Genomic DNA, 18767 nt, shown 5'->3' on the forward strand with positions numbered 1-18767 from the left:
TAAAGGAAAGGCCAGACACTATAAAACTCTTAGAGGAAAACATAGGCGGAACTCTGTGACATAAATCACAGCAAGATTCTTTTTGACCCACCTCCTAGAGAAATGGAAATAAAAACAAAAATAAATTGGGCCTAATGAAACTTCAAAGCTTTTGCACAGCAAACGAACCGTAAACAAGGCGAAAAGACAACTCTCAGAATGGGAGAAAATATTTGCAAATGAAGCAGCTGACAAAGGATTAATCTCCGAAATATACAAGCAGCTCATGCAGCTCAATATCAAAAAAACAAACAACCCAATCCAAAAATGGTCAGAAGACCTAAATAGACATTTCTCCAAAGAAGATATACAGATTGCCAATAAACAGATGAAAAGATGCTTGACATCGGTAATCATTAGAGAAATGCAAATCAAAACTACAGTGAGGTATCACCTCCCACTGGTCAGAATGGCCATCATCAAAAATTCTACAAACAGTAAATTCTGAAGAGGGTGTGGAGAAAAGGGAACCCTCTTACACTGTTGGTGGGAATGTAAATTGATACAGCCACTGTGGAAAACAGTATGGAGGTTCCTTAAAAAACTACAAATAGAACTACCATATGACCCAGCAATCCCACTGCTGGGCATATACCCTGAGAAAACCATAATTATAAAGGGTCATGCCACCTAGAGGGGTGGGATAGGGAGGGTAGGAAGAAGACGCAAGAGCGAGGAGATACGGCGATATACGTTTATGTATAGCTGATTCACTTTGTTATAACAGCAGAAACTAACACACCATTGTAAAGCAATTTTACTCCAATAAAGATGTTAATAAATAAATTTTTAAAAAACGGGTCATGTACCACAGTGTTCATTGCAGCACTATTTACATTAGCCAGAACATGGAAGCAACCTAACTGTCCATCAACAGATGAATGGATAAAGAGGATGTGGCACATATATACAGTGGAATATCACTCAGCCATAAAAAGAAATGAAATTGAGTTATTTGTAGTGAGGTGGATGGACCTAGAGTCTGTCATACAGAGTGAAATAAGTCAGAAAGAGAAAAACAAATACCATGTGCTAACACATATATATGGAATCTAAAAAAAAAAAATGGTTCTCATGAACCTAGGGGCAGGACAGGAATAAAGACACAGACATAAAGAATGGACTGAGGACAGGGGGAGGGGGTAGGGTAAGATGGGACGAAGTGAAAGAGTAGCATTGACATGTATACACTACCAAATATGAAATAGATAGCTAGTGGGAAGCAGCTGCATCACACGGGGAGATCAGCTCAGTGCTTTGTGACCACCTAGAGGGGTGGGATAAGGAGGGTGGGAGGGAGACGCAAGAGGGAGGGTATATGGGGATATATGTATGTATATTACTGATTCCCTTTTTTATACAGCAGAAACTAACACAACACTCTAAAGCAAATATACTGCAATAAAGATGTTTAAAAAAAAGATAACTAATGAAAACTTGCTGTATTAAAAAAAAAAAGAATGGCACCTGCCAAAAAAAAAAAAAACAAGGTCTGAATAATACATAAGGGGGATAATTGGCTTTAGGTGAGCTTTTAAAAAAAATATTGTGAAGTCATGCATGTTTATTTCTACACTGTAAAATAAATCAGAAGCGAAAAGTGAAAACCTTTCACTCCCCACCCCACACTTCGAGATAACTACTATGCATGACTTAAAAGTATGTTTCCCACACATCTTTGTAAAATGCAAATCTGTCACCATAATTCTCCTGTTACAAACCTTTTAGTGGCTACCCCCTGGTTCTGGGAAAAGCCCAGACTTTTTACCGTGCCTGTGAGCCCCTTGGAGACCTGGCTTCGGCTCACCTCTCCAGTCCTGCCTCCACCTGGGCTGCAATATGACTTTCCTGGGCCCCAGGCACTTCTGCCTTTTCCTCCGTAAAAAAGCACTAAAAAAATTATACTTTATGATCGTGTTAGTATAAAGATGAATATATTAGTATTAGATGTTTTAGTATTAAGACATTTTACTCTACCTAAAAGTTCTTTTATTTTCTTCTGATTTTAAAAGAAACTAAAACATTGTTGTAAATCCCGAAAAGTATTGTGAACCCTGGACACTGTGCCTATTGATGCCTAATGGATAACTCAGCCCTGGTCTCCACCCCTCCTTGCCTGCCTGAGATGTATTATTGAATCTTCTGTGGTTACCCCCAGTGCAGTTATTCTGTTTACTTCTGGGTCTTTGCTTAAACTGAATTCTCTGCCGTAAATGGTCATCAACTCATCGTATCCTGGCTATCTGTTACTCTTCCTTCAGGTCTCAGCTTAGCTGTTCCTTCCTCTGTGTAGTCTCCCATGGACACCCAAGACAGGGTCCTGTGACCTTTCTGAATTTTTTTCCCAGAGTGCCATGCCCGTGTCTCCTGATCAGAATTATTACACTTTATTGTAACCATTATCCAACCTAGCATTTATTGGGTGTTTCTACCACTCTGCTAGGTCCTAAGCAAAAGTATACAATTTGCTTGCTTGTCCCTTTTTTACCTAAAAGTTAATGAGGTATGCAAAAATGTTGTAATTCATTAAGAAACCAGAGAATATAGTTTGTTTTTATGCTTTAAAATTTATTTCTATTTAGAGAAGTAGACTGTAAAGATTTGTGTTAATTCTCTTTTTCTTTCCTTTTCTTTTCTTCTTCTTTTTTTTTTTCTTTCAGGAAAGAGCCAAACTTGCCTGTTTTGACTATGGAGATGTCATTTGTAAAGAAGGTGAAATGCCACAAGGAATCTACTTAATTATTTCAGGAATGGCGATCGTAAGGGACTATTTATTATTTACTGAAAATGTATTTTGAAATACGTAATTATCACATAAGGAGAAATTTAGGAACTAAGATATTTTGAAATTTTTAACATAATTTGTTTTCCAGATGAAACCATTTCTGTTCAGAGTGAACACTACAGCTGAGAGATAATTATAATACCCACCATCCGAAAGGTGCTTCCCATCTTACAAAATGCTTTCATAATTATTATTTATTCCTCACAACAGTCCTGGGAGGAACAGTCTTTTCGACGTTCAGATAAGGAACCCAATACTTGGAGTGGTTGGGTTACTCACCTAAGGGAAATGAGTGTCAAGAATGAGGAAATAGACCACAACATCAGATTCTCCCAGAGGTCAGATAGGATGAAAATCATACAATTTTTAACCAGTAGGAGGCTTTTGGTGTCAGTAGAATGATAGGGACAAGAATCCTTTAGAAACTGAATACTAGTAGCTGAATCCATGGGTGAGCCCTAGCTATGACCAACATAATTCCTAGATCCTAGATGACAGTTACAAGTGACAAACCCTTATTACAGTGCAAATAATATATTTGGCTTTCTATTTTTGGAATGGGTGTTTCAGACCTTAAAAATACCAAAATTAATCATGGAAATAAACTATTATAATAAATACTAACACATGTATAGAGTTTATTAAGTGTCAGGCACTTTCCATTCATCCATTCACTCATTCATTCAACATATATTTACTTCATTACTATCATGCAGCAGGCACTGCTCATTCTAGGCATAGAATCGACAAAAACAAAAATCGCTGTCTTCTTAGAGTTTAATTTCTAGTAGAGGCGTAGAAGGAGATGGGACAATGGACAAAATACCTAAGTTAAAAATATAGTATGTTAGCAGTGATGGAGAGCTGAAGATGGCTAATTGTGACATTTAAAAGGATGGTTGAGAATGGCAATATGTTATGACATTGAATCCTTACATCAACCTCATGTAAGGTGGAAAACTGATGGACAGAGAAATCAATTCATTTCCACCACCACCACCCGCCCCCCCCCGCCACCAATCTTTGACAGCTATTCCCCCTTCTACTTTTGAGGGCTCATGTGATTACATTGGGCCCAACAGGATAATCCAGAATCATCTCTTTAAGTTTAGCTGATTAGCAGTATCCTGAATTCTATCTGCAAAATCCCTTCACAGCAGTTCATAGATAAATGTTTGATTGAATAGCAAAGAGACAGGAATCTTGGAAGGATTTCTTTAGAATTCTGCTTACCACAGATGTTATCCCCTTTCCTTGGTTTGCAAAAAAGCAGAGACATTCTTGATTACTCAAAAGGCCTTTGAATTGCATTCAAAATTAAATTAAAAAAAATCAAGTCCTTTGGAAGCATGAATGCCTCTGAAAGTTTGAATGATAATCACTAGGAGAGGGTACAGTTTTCATAGCAACTCCTTCAGTGACCTTTTTTCCGTTTCCTGTGTCTTGAACAATAGCTTTCCTCTTTGATATTTACAGCTAAACTTTCTGGAAAGTTGTGTAATCCTTCTGGTTGATTCCCGCATCTTCCTCCTGAAATCTGATACCTTTCTTTACCCCCACCTACACCTACCAGTTCTTTTCCTGAAGTAACCCAACCATCCTGTGTTCATCCTGAAACCTTTTCCTGTTAATGTCTCATGGTAATTATTCTTAAGCATCTTCAGGGAAGCAAGGCTTCTACTGAAATCACGGCTTGGTTTGGAGGCATATTAATTCATGATATCCGATTTATGCATCCATGCAACCAGAAGTTTTTTCCACCTGAGACACTAGCCTATTATGCTAAGAATATCTAATAGATATTATGCTAATATCTAATAGAGTGGCATTAGTGGCAGACTGCAATGACTACTTTTGGTAGAATTTTTATACAAGGGAGGTAAATAGGGGTCATCTGTAAAGCTAAAGATTAGAAACAATCTTGCCTTGGAGAGTTGAAATGTGAAAGAAACCATGATTCTTGTGAAGCCTAATTCCTCCTTTACACCTGAAAGGATTCATAAAGAATGTTTTCCTTCCATTGTAATAATTGCAAGAAAAACTGGGAGCTCCTGGGGTTTGATCAAGGGCTTTTAATTTTATATTTCCCTTGGCACAATTTTTTCCCCTTTGCAGCTGCAGAGTTCACCTCCTACCTTTGGAATAGACAGGAGCCTAAGGGCTGATAGAGAGTCCGCGACCAGGTTTACAGAGTACTGTACTAGTGGAGACATAATTGGAGAGTTGAGCTGTCTGCTTAAGTGTGAAATTGAATATACTGCCATCTGTGAAACTATTTTACAGGTAAGAAACTGGTTCAGTATATATTGTGAGTTGTTAGTTAATTCTTCCTCAAGTCAATAAGGAGTGCCAGCATCTTTGTTCCTCTGGGTTCTGATATCTTATTTAGTCACCCAACCAGCTACTGTGAAGCAGGTGTAGACTAGCTGAGAGAGGCCAGTTTAGTGTCTCACATCTGCTATGGGATCTGGAGGCTGATATTTTAACCAAGGAGACTATGCCAGTTTTTTTTATTAAAAGAGAAAATATCTAACTTTTGATGTTATGAAGATAAGGAAAATATATATGTAAAATGCCTGGCACGTTTAGATGCTCAATAAATGGCCACCATAATGAGAGTGGTGTTTTTAAAGTATACTTGTGTTTCAACCCTCTGTCTTCCATTTTTCACTTGCTAAATAAGAAGTTTATTTAACAAATAAATGGCCTGATATTGCACTAGCTGTGGGCGATTCAAATTGAAATTAGTGAAAGTTCCCACTTACAAAAAATTTTCAAGCTTTTGGGACTGATAGATGCAACAGAGCAGTGTCCAGAGTCTTAGGAGTGTGACAAACAGAAAGGAATGTCACCTTATCAGTTTCATACCATTTCATTTTTGGAAGAGGATAGAAGGCATGAATGTATTCACAAGGCTGAATTGAATTCACTGAATTTCAGGTAAATGAACTTCAGTGAGTTCTGAAAGAGTTGTCTTCCTTATTTGGATTGTCACTTTGCTGGAAACAAATACTATGAATGAGCCAACGTAACCTACTGTGACAATAAAAATAGATAAGTTTATGTGGCTTAGTTCCTTAATCTTGGGCTCATGATTATCCTACCTATTGATTGGTATAAAGTTTCCTGGCCTGTTTTTAAGTCTATAGCTTTAATTGGACTGTACATTCTATCATCTTATGCTTAAACGGCAGAGTATCATAATTACTATACTAGAGTTGATAGTTTTTTCTAGGAGGTTAGGTGAAGATGAAATCTACAGGCATTTTTTTTTTTTCTGATGGTCTTGTAATTTAGTTTCAAATCAAGCATACTGTTTGATACCTTGTCATTTCAGGCTTGCTTTATCTCCCTGGAGGATTTATATGAAGGCTTTGATGTCTTCTGGCCATCCCTGGAATATAAAATATGGCTGAAGCTTGCTCTCAGTATTGCCTATCAGTATTTTGAATCAAGTCTCATTGATGAGGTAAGTTGCATGATTAAAATATGAATGAAATTTTATTTACTGTATTTTTTACAAAATGCATTTCATATTTTGGAGACAAAGAAAGGAAGGTGTGTCTGATCTTTCAAAGTAATACTTCAGAGTCCTCATCACTCGCTTATCCTGACTTCCTATAGGTCATCAGTCCCCTTGTGACAGCTGATTTTCCCAGGCTACCTGCAGTCATCCCTTAAAAATAATAAAGTCAGCAAATCTTAAATAGGTAGATCCCCAAGAATCAAGCATAGCATTAATTAGAATGCGTTAATGAGCATTGTCTGGTGTTTATTATAGTCTACTCTATCTACCTACGTTAATATAAATCTCCTGCCTTTTCAAATTTTTACTGAGTTTACTAAGCCTCATCTATGAACTTTCTCTCCAGAAAGTAGTGGTTCAAGTCTGTTCTTGGACTGCACAATTTACAACCCCATATTTACATCCCATTTAGTAATTTTTTGAGCCCCTACCATGAGTCAGCAACTGGAGAAGTGACAGACCTGAAGTTCAACAATATTCATTGAATTGTGAGAGATATATATATATATATATATATATATATATATATATATATATATATATATATATATGAATATAAATATTGGGTTAAAAAATTAGCATGTCTCAGGAGAATGAGAAGAGAAGCCACAGACTGGGAGAAAATATTTGCAAAAGACACATCAGATAAAGAACTATTATCCAGAATATACGAAGAGCTTTTAAAACTCAACAGTAGGGAAAAAAAACAGCCTGATTAAAAAATGGGCCAAAGATCATAACAGACACCTTATCAAAGAAGATATACAAATGGCAAATAAACATAGGAAAAGATGCTCCACATCCTATGTCATCAGGGAAATGCAAGTTAAAACAACAATGTGATACCACTACAAACCTATTAATTCGCCAATATTTGGAACACTGACAACACCACATGCTGGCAAGGGTATGGAGCAACAGGAACTCTCATTCATTGCTGGTGAGAATGCGAAATGGTACATAGCCACTTTGGAAGACAGTTTGGCGGTTTCTTACAAAACTAACATACTCTTGCCATATGACCCAGCAATCACTCTCTTTGATATTTACCCAAAGGAGTTCAAAACTTATGTCCACACAAAAACCTACACATGGATTTTTTTAAAAACTGAAGTATATTTGATTTACAGTGTTCTGTTAGTTTCAGGTGTACAGCAAAGTGATTCTGTTATATATATATATATATATATATATATATACTTTTTCCTTATATATTATTACAAAATATTGAGTATAGTTCCCTGTGCTATACAGTAGATCCTTGCTGTCTGTCTATTTTATATATAGTAGTGTGTATTTTATATATATTAGTGTGTATATGTTTATTCCTCCCCTCTCTTTCCCCTTTGGTAACCATAAGTTTGTTTTCTGTGTCTGTGGGTCTATTTCTGTTTTGTATATAAGCTTATTTGTATCATCGTTTTTTTTAGATTCCACATACAAGCGATGTCATATGATATTTGTCTTTATCTGGCTTACTTCACTTAGTATGATAATCTCTAGGTCAATCCATTGTTGCTGCAAATGGCATTATTTCATTCTTTTTTATGGCTGAATAATATTCCATTGAATATATATACCACATCTTCTTTATCCATTCATCTGTTGATGGACATTTAGGTTGCTTCCATGTCTTGGCTATTGTAAATAGTGCTGCAGTGAACACTGGGGTGCATATATCTTTTCAAATTATGGTATTCTCTGGATATATGCCCAAGAATGTGATTGCAGGATCATATGGTAGCTCGTTTTTAGTTTTTTAAGGAACCTCCATACTGTTCTCCACAGTGGCTGCATCAATTTACATTCCCACCAACAGCATAGGAGGGTTCCCTTTTCTCCACACCCTCTCCAGCATTTATTATTTGTAGACTTTTTGATGATGGCCATTCTGACCAGTGTGAGGTGATACCTCATTGTAGTTTTGATTTGCACTTCTCTAATAATTAGCGATGTTGAGCATCTTTTCATGTACCTTTTGGCCATCTGCATGTTTTCTTTGGAGAAATGTCTGTTTAGGTCTTCTGCCCATTTTTTGATTTGTTTGTTTGTTTTTTTGATATTGAGCTGTGTGAGCTGTTTGTATATTTTGGAGATTAATCCCTTGTCGGTTACATCATTTGCAAATATTTTCTCCCATTCTGTAGGTTTTCTGTTTGTTTTGTTTATGAAAAACCTACACACAAATGTTTATAATACCTTATTCATAATTGCCAAAACTTGGAAGCGATCAACCAAGATGTTTTTCAGTAGATGAATGGATAAACTGTGGTACTTCCAGACAATGGAATATTATTCAGTGCTAAAAAGAAATGAGTTATTAAGCCATGAAAAAGACATGGAAGAAATTTAAATGCATATTACTAAGTGAAAGAAGCCATCTGAAAAGGCTACATACTCTATGGTTCCAACAATAGGACTTTCTGGAAAAGGCAAAACTATGAAGACAATAAAAAGATCAATGGTTGCTAGGAGTTGGGGTGAGGAGGCATGAACAGGTAGAGCACAGAGGATTTTTAAGGCAATGAAAATACTCTACGATACATGTATGATGGATACCTGTCTTTATACATTTGTCCAAACCCATAGAATGTACAACATCAACAGTGAAACCTAATGCAAACTATGGACTTTGGGTGATTATGTGTATCAGTGTAGATTCAGCAGTTGTAATAAATGTACCACTCTGGTGGAGAATGTTGATAATAGGGGAGGCTATGCATGTATAAGGGCAGGGGGTTATGAGAAATCTCTGTACCTTCCTCTCAGTTTTGCTGTGAATCTAAAACTACTCTAAAAAATTGTCTTAAAAAATTAGCACATCATGCTAAGGCAGTCAGTCTTTTACTATGTGGCAATAATATTTTTCAGAAAAACTTTAACAGAAGGGTAAGGAGATATAGATTCTTTTCCTTTTGCTTTGCCTCTTCATGAGCAGTAGGACAAGTTTAGAGTCTACTTTGAAACTCCAGAGGAGAGAATTGGGACCCAAAAGTTGAAACTCTATGGAGTGAGACTTAACTCAATAATAAGGTGAATGTCCTTTCATTTTTAAAAAATTCACAAGCAACACATATTCATTATATAAATTTAAAAAACACAGTTACAAAATGTAAGAAGATAATAATAATTTTCTACCCCAATTTACTCCCCAGAAAATCTCTGTTTAACATTTTGGCTTATTTCCTTCTAGTCATTTTTCATTAAAGAACTAACCAAGTAAGACTTTTTAAAACCCCCAAAGACTAACAAGATTATGCTGAACACCCTCCTCTAGACCACACAATTCAAATTTTATATGCATTTAAAAACCAAAATAGCTTTTTACGAGATTTTTCTGGTTGTAAAATTCTAGATAAGTTTGCTAATTTTCTTATGTTTTTGGTGCCCCAACTATGCCGGTGCCCTCAGCAATTAAGTGTTTGATTTGCATGTCAGGGACCAAGATCTGAGGGCTGAATCATGTAGCTGTGTACTTCCTGTGGCTGGAAATGTTCAGAATGAGTTGATGGCCGCTGTCAGGGCACCGTCCAAGAGATTACTACTGTTGGACTGACCTCTAAGCTCCTATATTAGTTTGCTGGGGCTTCTGTCACAAGGTACTGCAAACTGGGTGACTTAAATGACAGAAATTTATTGTCTCACAGTTCTCAAGCCTAGAAATCTGAAATCAAGGTCCTGGCAGTACTGGTTCCTACTGAGGGCTATGGTGGAGAATCTAGTCCAGGCCTCCCTCCTTGGCCTGTAGACAGCTGTCTTCATCTTCACATGGAGTTCCCCTTGTATGTATGTCTGTGTTCAAATTTCCCCTTTTCATAAGGGCACCAGTCATATTGGATTAGGTGTCCACCCTGTTGCAGTTTGACCTCATCTTATCTTAAACAATTACATCTGCAATGACCCTATTTCCAAATAAGGTAACATTCTGAGGTACTGGGGTTTAAGACTTCAATATATAAATTTTGGAGGGACACAATTCAATCCATAACAGCTCTCTTCTAGCTCTAAAATCTATGTTTATGAGCCTTGGCGTATGCTTAAGTTTTGTTTTGTTTTGTTTGTTTCCTTGTCAAGTGGGACCTTTGCTTACTGCAAGATAAAACCTCTGCATATTTAGGACTCTGGTTCTTGTGTGAATAGAAATCCAAGAGGCATAGCTGACTGCCCTGCTGTGGCTGATTATAAATAAATCAGGGCTGGGCAACCACATTCAGGGCCACTAAACAGTAGCAATATAAAAGCTCTGAATTCAGAATCTTGTCAGTATAAAAGTTCTGAATTCAGAATCTTGTCAGAAGTCATTCTGAACTCCAAATAAATTCTATCTGTTGGCCCCAGGGTCTATTTGCCCTTTGGCATCCTCAAAGAACTCAGCTAAATCAGTGAATTTGCTTTCTTCTTCTTTTTTTAAACTTTTGATCTTTCATTTATTTTAGTCATTTTTTTTTTTTTTTTTTTTTTTGCGGTATGCGGGACTCTCACTGTTCTGGCCTCTCCCCTTGCGGAGCACAGGCTCTGGACGCGCAGGCTCAGCGGCCATGGCTCACGGGCCCAGCCGCTCCGCTGCATGTGGGATCTTCCCAGACCGGGGCACGAACCCGTGTCCCCTGCATCGGCAGGCGGACTCTCAGCCACTGCGCCACCAGGGAAGCCCCCTCTTCACCTATTTTATCCAACCTCCCACCTCCCCTCCCCTCTGGCAACCACCATTTTGCTCTCTGTATCTTTAAGTCGTTTTCTGTTTTGTTTTGTTTGTTCATTTGTTTTGTTTTTTAGATTGCACATGTAAGTGAGATCATATGGTATTTGTCTTTCTCTATCTGACTTATTTCACTTCGCTCTAGGTTCATCCATGTTGTCGCAAATGGCAAGATTTCATTCTTTTTTATGACGGAGTAGTATTTCATTCCATATATATATATATACTGACTTAGAGGTCAGTCCAACAGTCCAACAGTATATATATATATATACCACATCTTCTTTATCCATTCATCTATCAATGACATTTAGGTTGCTTCCATATCTTGGCTATTGTAAATCATGTTGCAGTGAGCATAGGGGTGCATATATCTTTTCAAATTAGTGTTTTTATTTTCTTTGGGTAAATACCCAGAAGTGGTATTGCTGGATCATATGGTAGTTTTATTAATTTTTTGAGGAACCTCCTACTATTTCCCATAGTGGCTGCACCAGTTTACAATCCCAGCAACAGTGCACGAAGGTTCCCTTTTCTCCACATCCTTGCCAACACTTATTTGTTGTCCTTTTGATGATGGCCATTCTGATAAGTGTGAGCTGGTTTCCATTTCCTTGATGGTTAATGATGTCGAGCATCTTTTCATGTGGAATATGCTTTCTTCTTGATACCGTGTGTCATTTTGTATGATTTATAGGACAAAATCTCATTTTATTTTAGGACTTAAAGTTTCAGAAGTGCGTGGCCCTCAATCATGCATATGTGGAGACTTTATCAAGCTATAACGAAATGACTATTGATAATGTGAACATGAAATTCGTTATTCTTGTATACGGCAGTGTTATTGATACTAAGACAGAGGTACCATATCTTGCACCTTGCATTTTACCTAAAACCTGTGAACAGGTAAGGAGGATCATTTCTAAAGAGTCATTTGCTTTTCATTGTGCCCCATAAGTGACTTTAAAACTCAACCAACCACCTTAAAGGGAAATTTAACCTAGAAAGACCCTATAGTTCTCACCTGCCCTTAACAAAACAGTCGAAATGTACCCAGGGCTTCTGTGTACTGTTGTACAAGTTGTGCCCCGCACAAGAGTGTCACTGAGGGACAAGGGGGGCAGGAATCTGCCTGCTCTCTACTTGCCAAGCTGTTTGTCCTGGCATGGGCTGTGCGTCCACAGAGGAAGGACGGGGTACACTTTTCCTAGTTCACGCCAGGGCAATGACACTGCTTGCTAGCATGGCTCTGGAAGTTATCTGCGCTGGCTGATAAGAAGGGAGATGCATTGGGGCCATGTCACTTTGCTGACACATTAGGGGCTAGGGGCACAACTTGACAGAGGGCCCTGGGCCTCATCATTCCACGCCTCTGTAAGGAAGGGGGAAGTGTGAACACCTGGGACATAACAGGGGATGGGAAGAGTAGAAGTCAGGTCCCTACTGGGCCAAGCCATGCTGTCGGACCACAGGAGTGATGTGAGGACAGAGCCCAAGAATGAGGAGGACCAAGAGGCCATGAAAAGAGCTGACATCTCTTTCATCTGGTAAAAAGTTTGGGAGAGACCCTTTCTGCTTGTTCAGGCTGGGAACGTTCACTAATTTAATGAAATTTTACGTCCTGGAAAAGTTGGTAAATCTCCTAAAAAGTGCATTTACCACTTTCCTAACGAACGTTCTTATTTTGTCAACCTCTCAACAATTCAGAGGGTGAAGGTAATTTAAATGTTTTTTTTAAACAGAAAATGAAAATTTAGCTTTGAAACAAGGGGTGGGGAACAGTGGGAGCAATCCCACAGTTTAGTTTAAGACACTAGAGTTAGGAGTCAGGCATACTTGGATTTAAAACCTGACACCTGTGCCCACTAGGTGTGTGAGCGGAGGAAAGGTGCCTTCTGACCCTCAGTTTCCTCTTAGTAAGATGAGGATAATAGCAGCAGTCGTCTCATAAGGTTCTTGTGGGGATTCAATGAGATAATATGTGATAATATCTAGAAATTATCGATAGTTATAATTGTTACTTATGTATGCTCCTTGCATTCTGGGAGGGCAGATTCTGTGGCACATGGGGCAAAAGCTTGAGGAAGAGAGCTCTTTTTCCTATCTGGGAAGGCTGGGCCCTGAGCCCTTGAATGTCAGTGTCGGAATAAAAGTAACTCAGTGGATGCTGGGGATTCCATTTTCCAAATTCGTTCCAGGTAAGGTGTAGAAATTTCTTTTCTGATGTTTACAAATATCCAAAAGATAACCTCCTGGTCCAAGACTTTTTGAAACAAGGTTAAAGAGGATTTGAAATGAGAAAGATAGAGCTTAGGTTGGAGGCTGAGTTCTAGGCTTTGGCTTATTTCTTATATGCTTTGGAAAGGTTAGGAAGCAGCCATCTTAGAGATCAAAGAATGCTCTTTTGACTAATTTTGACTTTTCTCCTTTAGGTGGAGGGAACTTCAGATTTAAGCAAGCTGCTGGTTATCCAAGCACCTGCGCCTGCCGAAAATAATAATAATGCCAAGGTCATGGGTAAGGGGTAGCCCTTTAGTGGTAAGAAAACCACTGAGAAGGAATTTTGTTACATGTAAGATTGATATTCTAAGAAAATGGTTTGAGGGTGTTGTGTGGGTTTATCATCCATCTCCATTCTTGGGCCCTCCCTGGCTGCCACATTGCTGCTGGGAGGTCACATATCGCAGACTTCCAGACACTGAAATCCAGGTGGCTCTTTCTCTCGTGCCTTTCCCTCCACAGCCTTGTGGGAGGACAGCAGCTTCTACCTTGTACTCTGATCCTGTAGGCTGGAGCCCCGTAGTGCTGTTGGGGGCAGAGCAGGAATGGGGAGGGGATAGACTCACACAGCAGGCCCAGGTGTGGGAGCCGGTTTTCTCTCAACGACCAAAGGGAATATAGAATCTGACCCATGCTCATTGAAAGCCACGGTCATGGCCACAATTCGGGTGACTTGCTTTGAGGTGCACTTTGATAGTCACTAAGTAATTATTGTCACTAAATGCATATTAGTACCCAATTGCTTATATCATGGTGCTAAGCATACTATAAAGAAGACTAGATAGGAAGGCCTTGCTGTAGGGAAAATACATTCGAGATCTTTCACTCAGTGCTCAGCATCCTGCCTTACCAAGCCTAGTGTCACCATTTTCCCAGCTACCCCAGCTTGAAAACACAATCAACCTTGATTTGCTCCTCTAATTAGCACCATCCCAGTGCTTACAGTTCATGTAACCTGCTAGCCCAGGCATTCTTAATGAATTGTTAATTTGTGGGGGAGGTGGTTACGTGATTTCAAATTGTGTGCATAGAGGGCACATTTTATCAATAGTTTACATCTCAGTGTTACTCATTTGCATAATTCTTATAAAATGCAGCCCCACAGTATGCTGCTGGGCACTGTGCAAAGCACTAGTTGGTGAGTGAGCGAACAAGGCCTCTGCCCTTGTCAGGAGGAGAGATATTCAAGAAGTAATTTCACTTCTCCCCTAGAAGCAAATTCAACCTCAGACATTCTTACAGCTCACTTTGCATGCCCTGTTCTGGGGGTCATATGCAGCACCATGATATTGGGAGCTCCCTCTGCTCCTGGGTCTCCTGTCCAAGTTGGCGAACACTGAGGTGACCATCACCCCAGCCTTCACAGTGTCTTTAGGTCTGCCACTTTGCTACTTCCCCAGCACTCTTGGGGCACAGGAGTGTATGGCAAGGCTGGGAGCTCAGGGTCTAATGTCAGCCCCCTTAGGGCACCCTGAGGGCTATTTTAGAGTGAGGGAAATATATATCACTCTGCATTCCACGATGTGTTTGGGAGGAAAGTCACAAATGGTAGGCCCATGGACTTGATCCAGCCAGTACACTGGATTTGGCCCACATACATGTTTTCTTTTAAAATTGTCAAATATGTAAACATCCAGAAATTTCACATTTAAAAAAATCCAGATTTTGAGCTTTTCTTGAAAAAAAAATCAGAAAGTCTGCCAACCCTCGGTCCTCATATCTATGTGTGGCAACAATCAGACAGAGCTGAGCACCTCTGGCTCCTACAGGGGAAGCAGATGCTCTACGGTTTGCCTCAGTCCACTCCCTCTTGTGTTATATCCAAACCATTTTGTTTGTGTGACCTGCCTCTTCTCATTTGGGTTTGCCAGCCCTTGTATTGGACTTTTGGGAGCCTAGTAACAAATGTCCTTGAGGGAAAAAAGTAAAAAGCCTGTTTGAAAGGGGAGAAGAGAAAGGCGACACTTACAGGGAGAAAGTAAGTTGAAATTTCAAAATATCCTCCTGCTACCTATACTCTTAAATTCCTAATTCAGTTTTTCTGTTTAATGCATTTATTTGGATTGGCTCAGTCAACACCGGTCTTGGAATGACCAAGAGAGACTATCACTGGAAGAGAAAAAATGAGGTAATAAACTTGACACTTTGATTAGATTTTTCTTACTGTGAATATTAAACTACACAGCGAAAATAAATTGTAAAGTCAAGTAGCAACATGTAGGTGGTGAGAAAAATGGCAGCTCGTTAATATGGGAAAATTGGGATTAAAGTTCACCTGAATTACTTAACAATTAAAATTATAGAATATTTTTGAAAACTGTAATTTTGCCCTAGCCCCCCCTCCCAATTTCCCCCCTCCTAACTCCCTTCTCCCCTGATATTTAGTTCAAAAGTAGGGCTATCTGGGATTAAGGATGGGGAGGGCCATTCACCATACACATTAGTTAGACATTTAGTATGTAATAGTTAGACATTAGTTAGACATTAGTATGTAAATATGGATGCTTCTCTCTTTGGAGTGCGCATTCCCATGGATGTGTGGGTCTCTCTGGCGGGGGTGGGGGGTGGGGGTGGGGGTGGGGTGGCGCACAGGTAGATCACGGGCATCTTCCTAGGGTATCAATTTTATTTGACAGTCTTTCAAAGGGAGAAGTTAACTCATTTTGCTGTTAGGTTACTTAAAATATTTTATATTGAAACAAACACACTATGGAGTAGGATGACAAATTTGTGTGAATTTAGGATGAAACAAGACATTTTATTATGGAGAGTCACTTATGTGTTGCCCTGACATTTTTTCCTAGTTTCCTCAGCAATCAGAGCTAATTTATAGAAAAGTCTGAGAAGTGCTGGAAGCCAGACCTAGAGTTGGGGAGGGAGAGGGCTGGTAGAGGCAAATCTGGTGGGGAGAAGGGTAGCCTGCAAGGGTGGGGGGTGTCTCTGTGAAGGCCCCTAACAGAGTTCCCTTGGGCCAGAGCCCACTGCTGAGTGGGGTGGAGGAGAAGACAGCTCTGACAGAGCAATAGGCGATAGGCAAATGCAGAAGTAGGCCAGGTAGCAGCAACGGTGCCAAGAATGGGCTTCAGGGGCCTTCAGCACCCTTCCTCCCCCAGTTGCCAAGTCACTCCAAATACACGTCTTCTAAGGAAAAGTGATGTGCTGTGTAAAGGCAGCTTCATGAGAAGTCCCTTGGCCCATCACATCCCCAACCAGATAGCCACCCTAAGACCCTCCTAATAGAAATTCTGGTCCTGCCACTATTATTCATGACAATCACGGTGGTTTGCAGTGTTTGTTGGGGGAAGGACAGTGGCATTGACCAAACTGACAGTTCTTTGTTCCTTTAAACAAAGCAATTTAAATCTTTTTAGGTGGTCTTCCTCGGCCATCCTCTCCTTTCTTAAAGGGACCCTATTTCACAAATGGGGAACCTCACTGGGAGTCTAGTGATTTGGCTCCTCACTTGCCACTGTCTTTTCCAGGCCCCATTATTAAAAAAATGCTCATTCCAATTTAGGAAAGAAGTCTCCAGCTTCCCTTGCACTCAGTCACAAAGTTAACTGGATTCAACTCTCCTAACATTGCTCTTTAAGTGCGCCTTTGATGAACTACTCTAATTGAATTAATGTATCTCTCTTTACAAGATGATGTTTGATGGTATAGAGTTGCACATGTACTTACTCAAAGTCCTTAATATGTAAGATGTTTTAAAGGGAGTGTTCCAGATAATGGAAACTTTTCAGTAAGTTTTCTGATTGCACTTAAGTTTTTTTCTGAAATGCTCATAGTCAAATATTTTACTTTTGACTTTCTTTTATAGTTGGAAACTGGATACCATTTTAGAAAAGGACGTTAATGGCACTTATGTGATACCTGGAGTCAGGTTAAAGACCGAGCTAATATCCTGACTCAAGTGCTGAAAGATTGTCTGGCAAGGAGTTTACTTAGAAGTTGCTAAAACAATTTACTGCTGCATTTATTTTACAAGCAATTGATGGACTGCTGCAAAAGCTCTAATTCTAAGTAGTTGCATTATATTTAAGATGTTCACAATTCCTCAGGATAATATAAGATATCCTAAAGCTTATGGCCTAGCAAATGAAATCCTGCATCCAGCTGAGAGCAAGTTATAATAGAGCAGGAGTTATCAAAAGCACTGTACAATTAACATACTACTATCTAAAGCATAGGACCTATAATTTTGATTTGTGATATTGCTACAATTAGTGCCTCCCTAATGTTTTTCAGAGTAAAATTATTTCCCCCGTCCCCAATTTAGTAAATATTGAAAAACGGAATAGGTTCCATAACTTTAGTTATTGAAAGCACAGTTTAGGAGAAGTTAACAATCTTACATTGCATAGTACTGTTTGATATCACTTTTCATTTTATTTTAAAAAGTCAAATAAAATAGAATTTTATGATCTGATTGTTTACTTAGAATCTATTATTCCTTTTCATTTCAACAAGATTTTAAAAGAATCTACTCCAGTATAAAATAAAGAGTTACAAAAAAATAGTAATGATTCTCTACTCTAGGGAAAACCATAATAGAAGAATAGAAGGAAACATAAGAGAAAAAGTCAAGCCTTTTACGAACGTTCTGGATACCTAGAATAGGGCAGTATTTCTCAGAGTGGCCTGCGGAGCACCTGTGTGTCAACAAATGTCAGGTGTGGCTGCACATTACAGACCCACAGGACTGCCTGGCTGTTTAAGGAAGTTATCACAGACCCAGTCTCCTTGTAGCCTCCTTCTCCTTCATCCTTGGCCTGTGACTTTTATCCTCAGGGTGGCAAAATGACATCTGTAACTTGGGCATCCCATTTGCTTTTCAGTGAGGCAAGGTGCTTTCTCTTTATTAGGCTTTGCCTTTTAGTCAGGAAGGGACCCCATCCCAGGCCAGCACTATCACATGACCACACTGATCTGTCATCTTAAGATGAATTTTAACTGGCACCTCAACTTGCCACCATTAATACAATCTGGGTATTTTTCGTAAAGAATAAGGGGAAACGGATATTGGGTGAACTGCAGTGTCTGCTGTACTCTGCATCACAAGCCCATACCTGGTATAGGGTTGTTACAGATGAAGAACTTCTGGCCATCTGTAGAATCCACCTCTGGGGGTAGGCCCCTGGCCTGCACATTTTAACCCATTCCTCATGTGATTTAATGCATACTGAAGCTTGAGATGCCTAAGGTAGGGGATAAAGAAGTAGCAGAAAACAGATGTCTGCTCTACAGTCTTGCTTAGGAGGCACACTGCCATGTATTTGAAACAGCTAGAGGATACTTCATTCCATGCATATCAGTTAGGATGCTTTTGGCCTCAGGTACCAGAAAACCCAACTCAAAAAAGCTTAAACACTAAGGTTATTTATTATTTCATGTAACAGAAGTCCAGAGGTAGGACAGGTTCACAGTTGGCAGATTCA

General features: G+C 39.2%; 1 protein-coding gene across 1 annotated transcript in view; it reads left to right on the plus strand.

The window, feature by feature from the left end:
• SLC9C2 (solute carrier family 9 member C2 (putative)) overlaps nucleotides 1–17758 on the plus strand; it is a 152934-nt gene extending 135176 nt beyond the window's left edge. The window contains exons 26-32 of the mRNA XM_073804299.1: nucleotides 2700–2798; nucleotides 4940–5107; nucleotides 6162–6293; nucleotides 11770–11955; nucleotides 13482–13566; nucleotides 15402–15457; nucleotides 17150–17758. Of these exons, the coding sequence (XP_073660400.1) occupies nucleotides 2700–2798; nucleotides 4940–5107; nucleotides 6162–6293; nucleotides 11770–11955; nucleotides 13482–13566; nucleotides 15402–15457; nucleotides 17150–17185 (762 nt within the window). The 3' untranslated portion in view covers nucleotides 17186–17758. The remainder of the gene's footprint in view (nucleotides 1–2699; nucleotides 2799–4939; nucleotides 5108–6161; nucleotides 6294–11769; nucleotides 11956–13481; nucleotides 13567–15401; nucleotides 15458–17149) is intronic.
• The last annotated feature ends 1009 nt before the right edge of the window (nucleotides 17759–18767 follow it).

Source organism: Tursiops truncatus, chromosome 1 (genome assembly GCF_011762595.2).
Source record: "Tursiops truncatus isolate mTurTru1 chromosome 1, mTurTru1.mat.Y, whole genome shotgun sequence".
NCBI classification, from domain to species: domain Eukaryota; kingdom Metazoa; phylum Chordata; class Mammalia; order Artiodactyla; family Delphinidae; genus Tursiops; species Tursiops truncatus.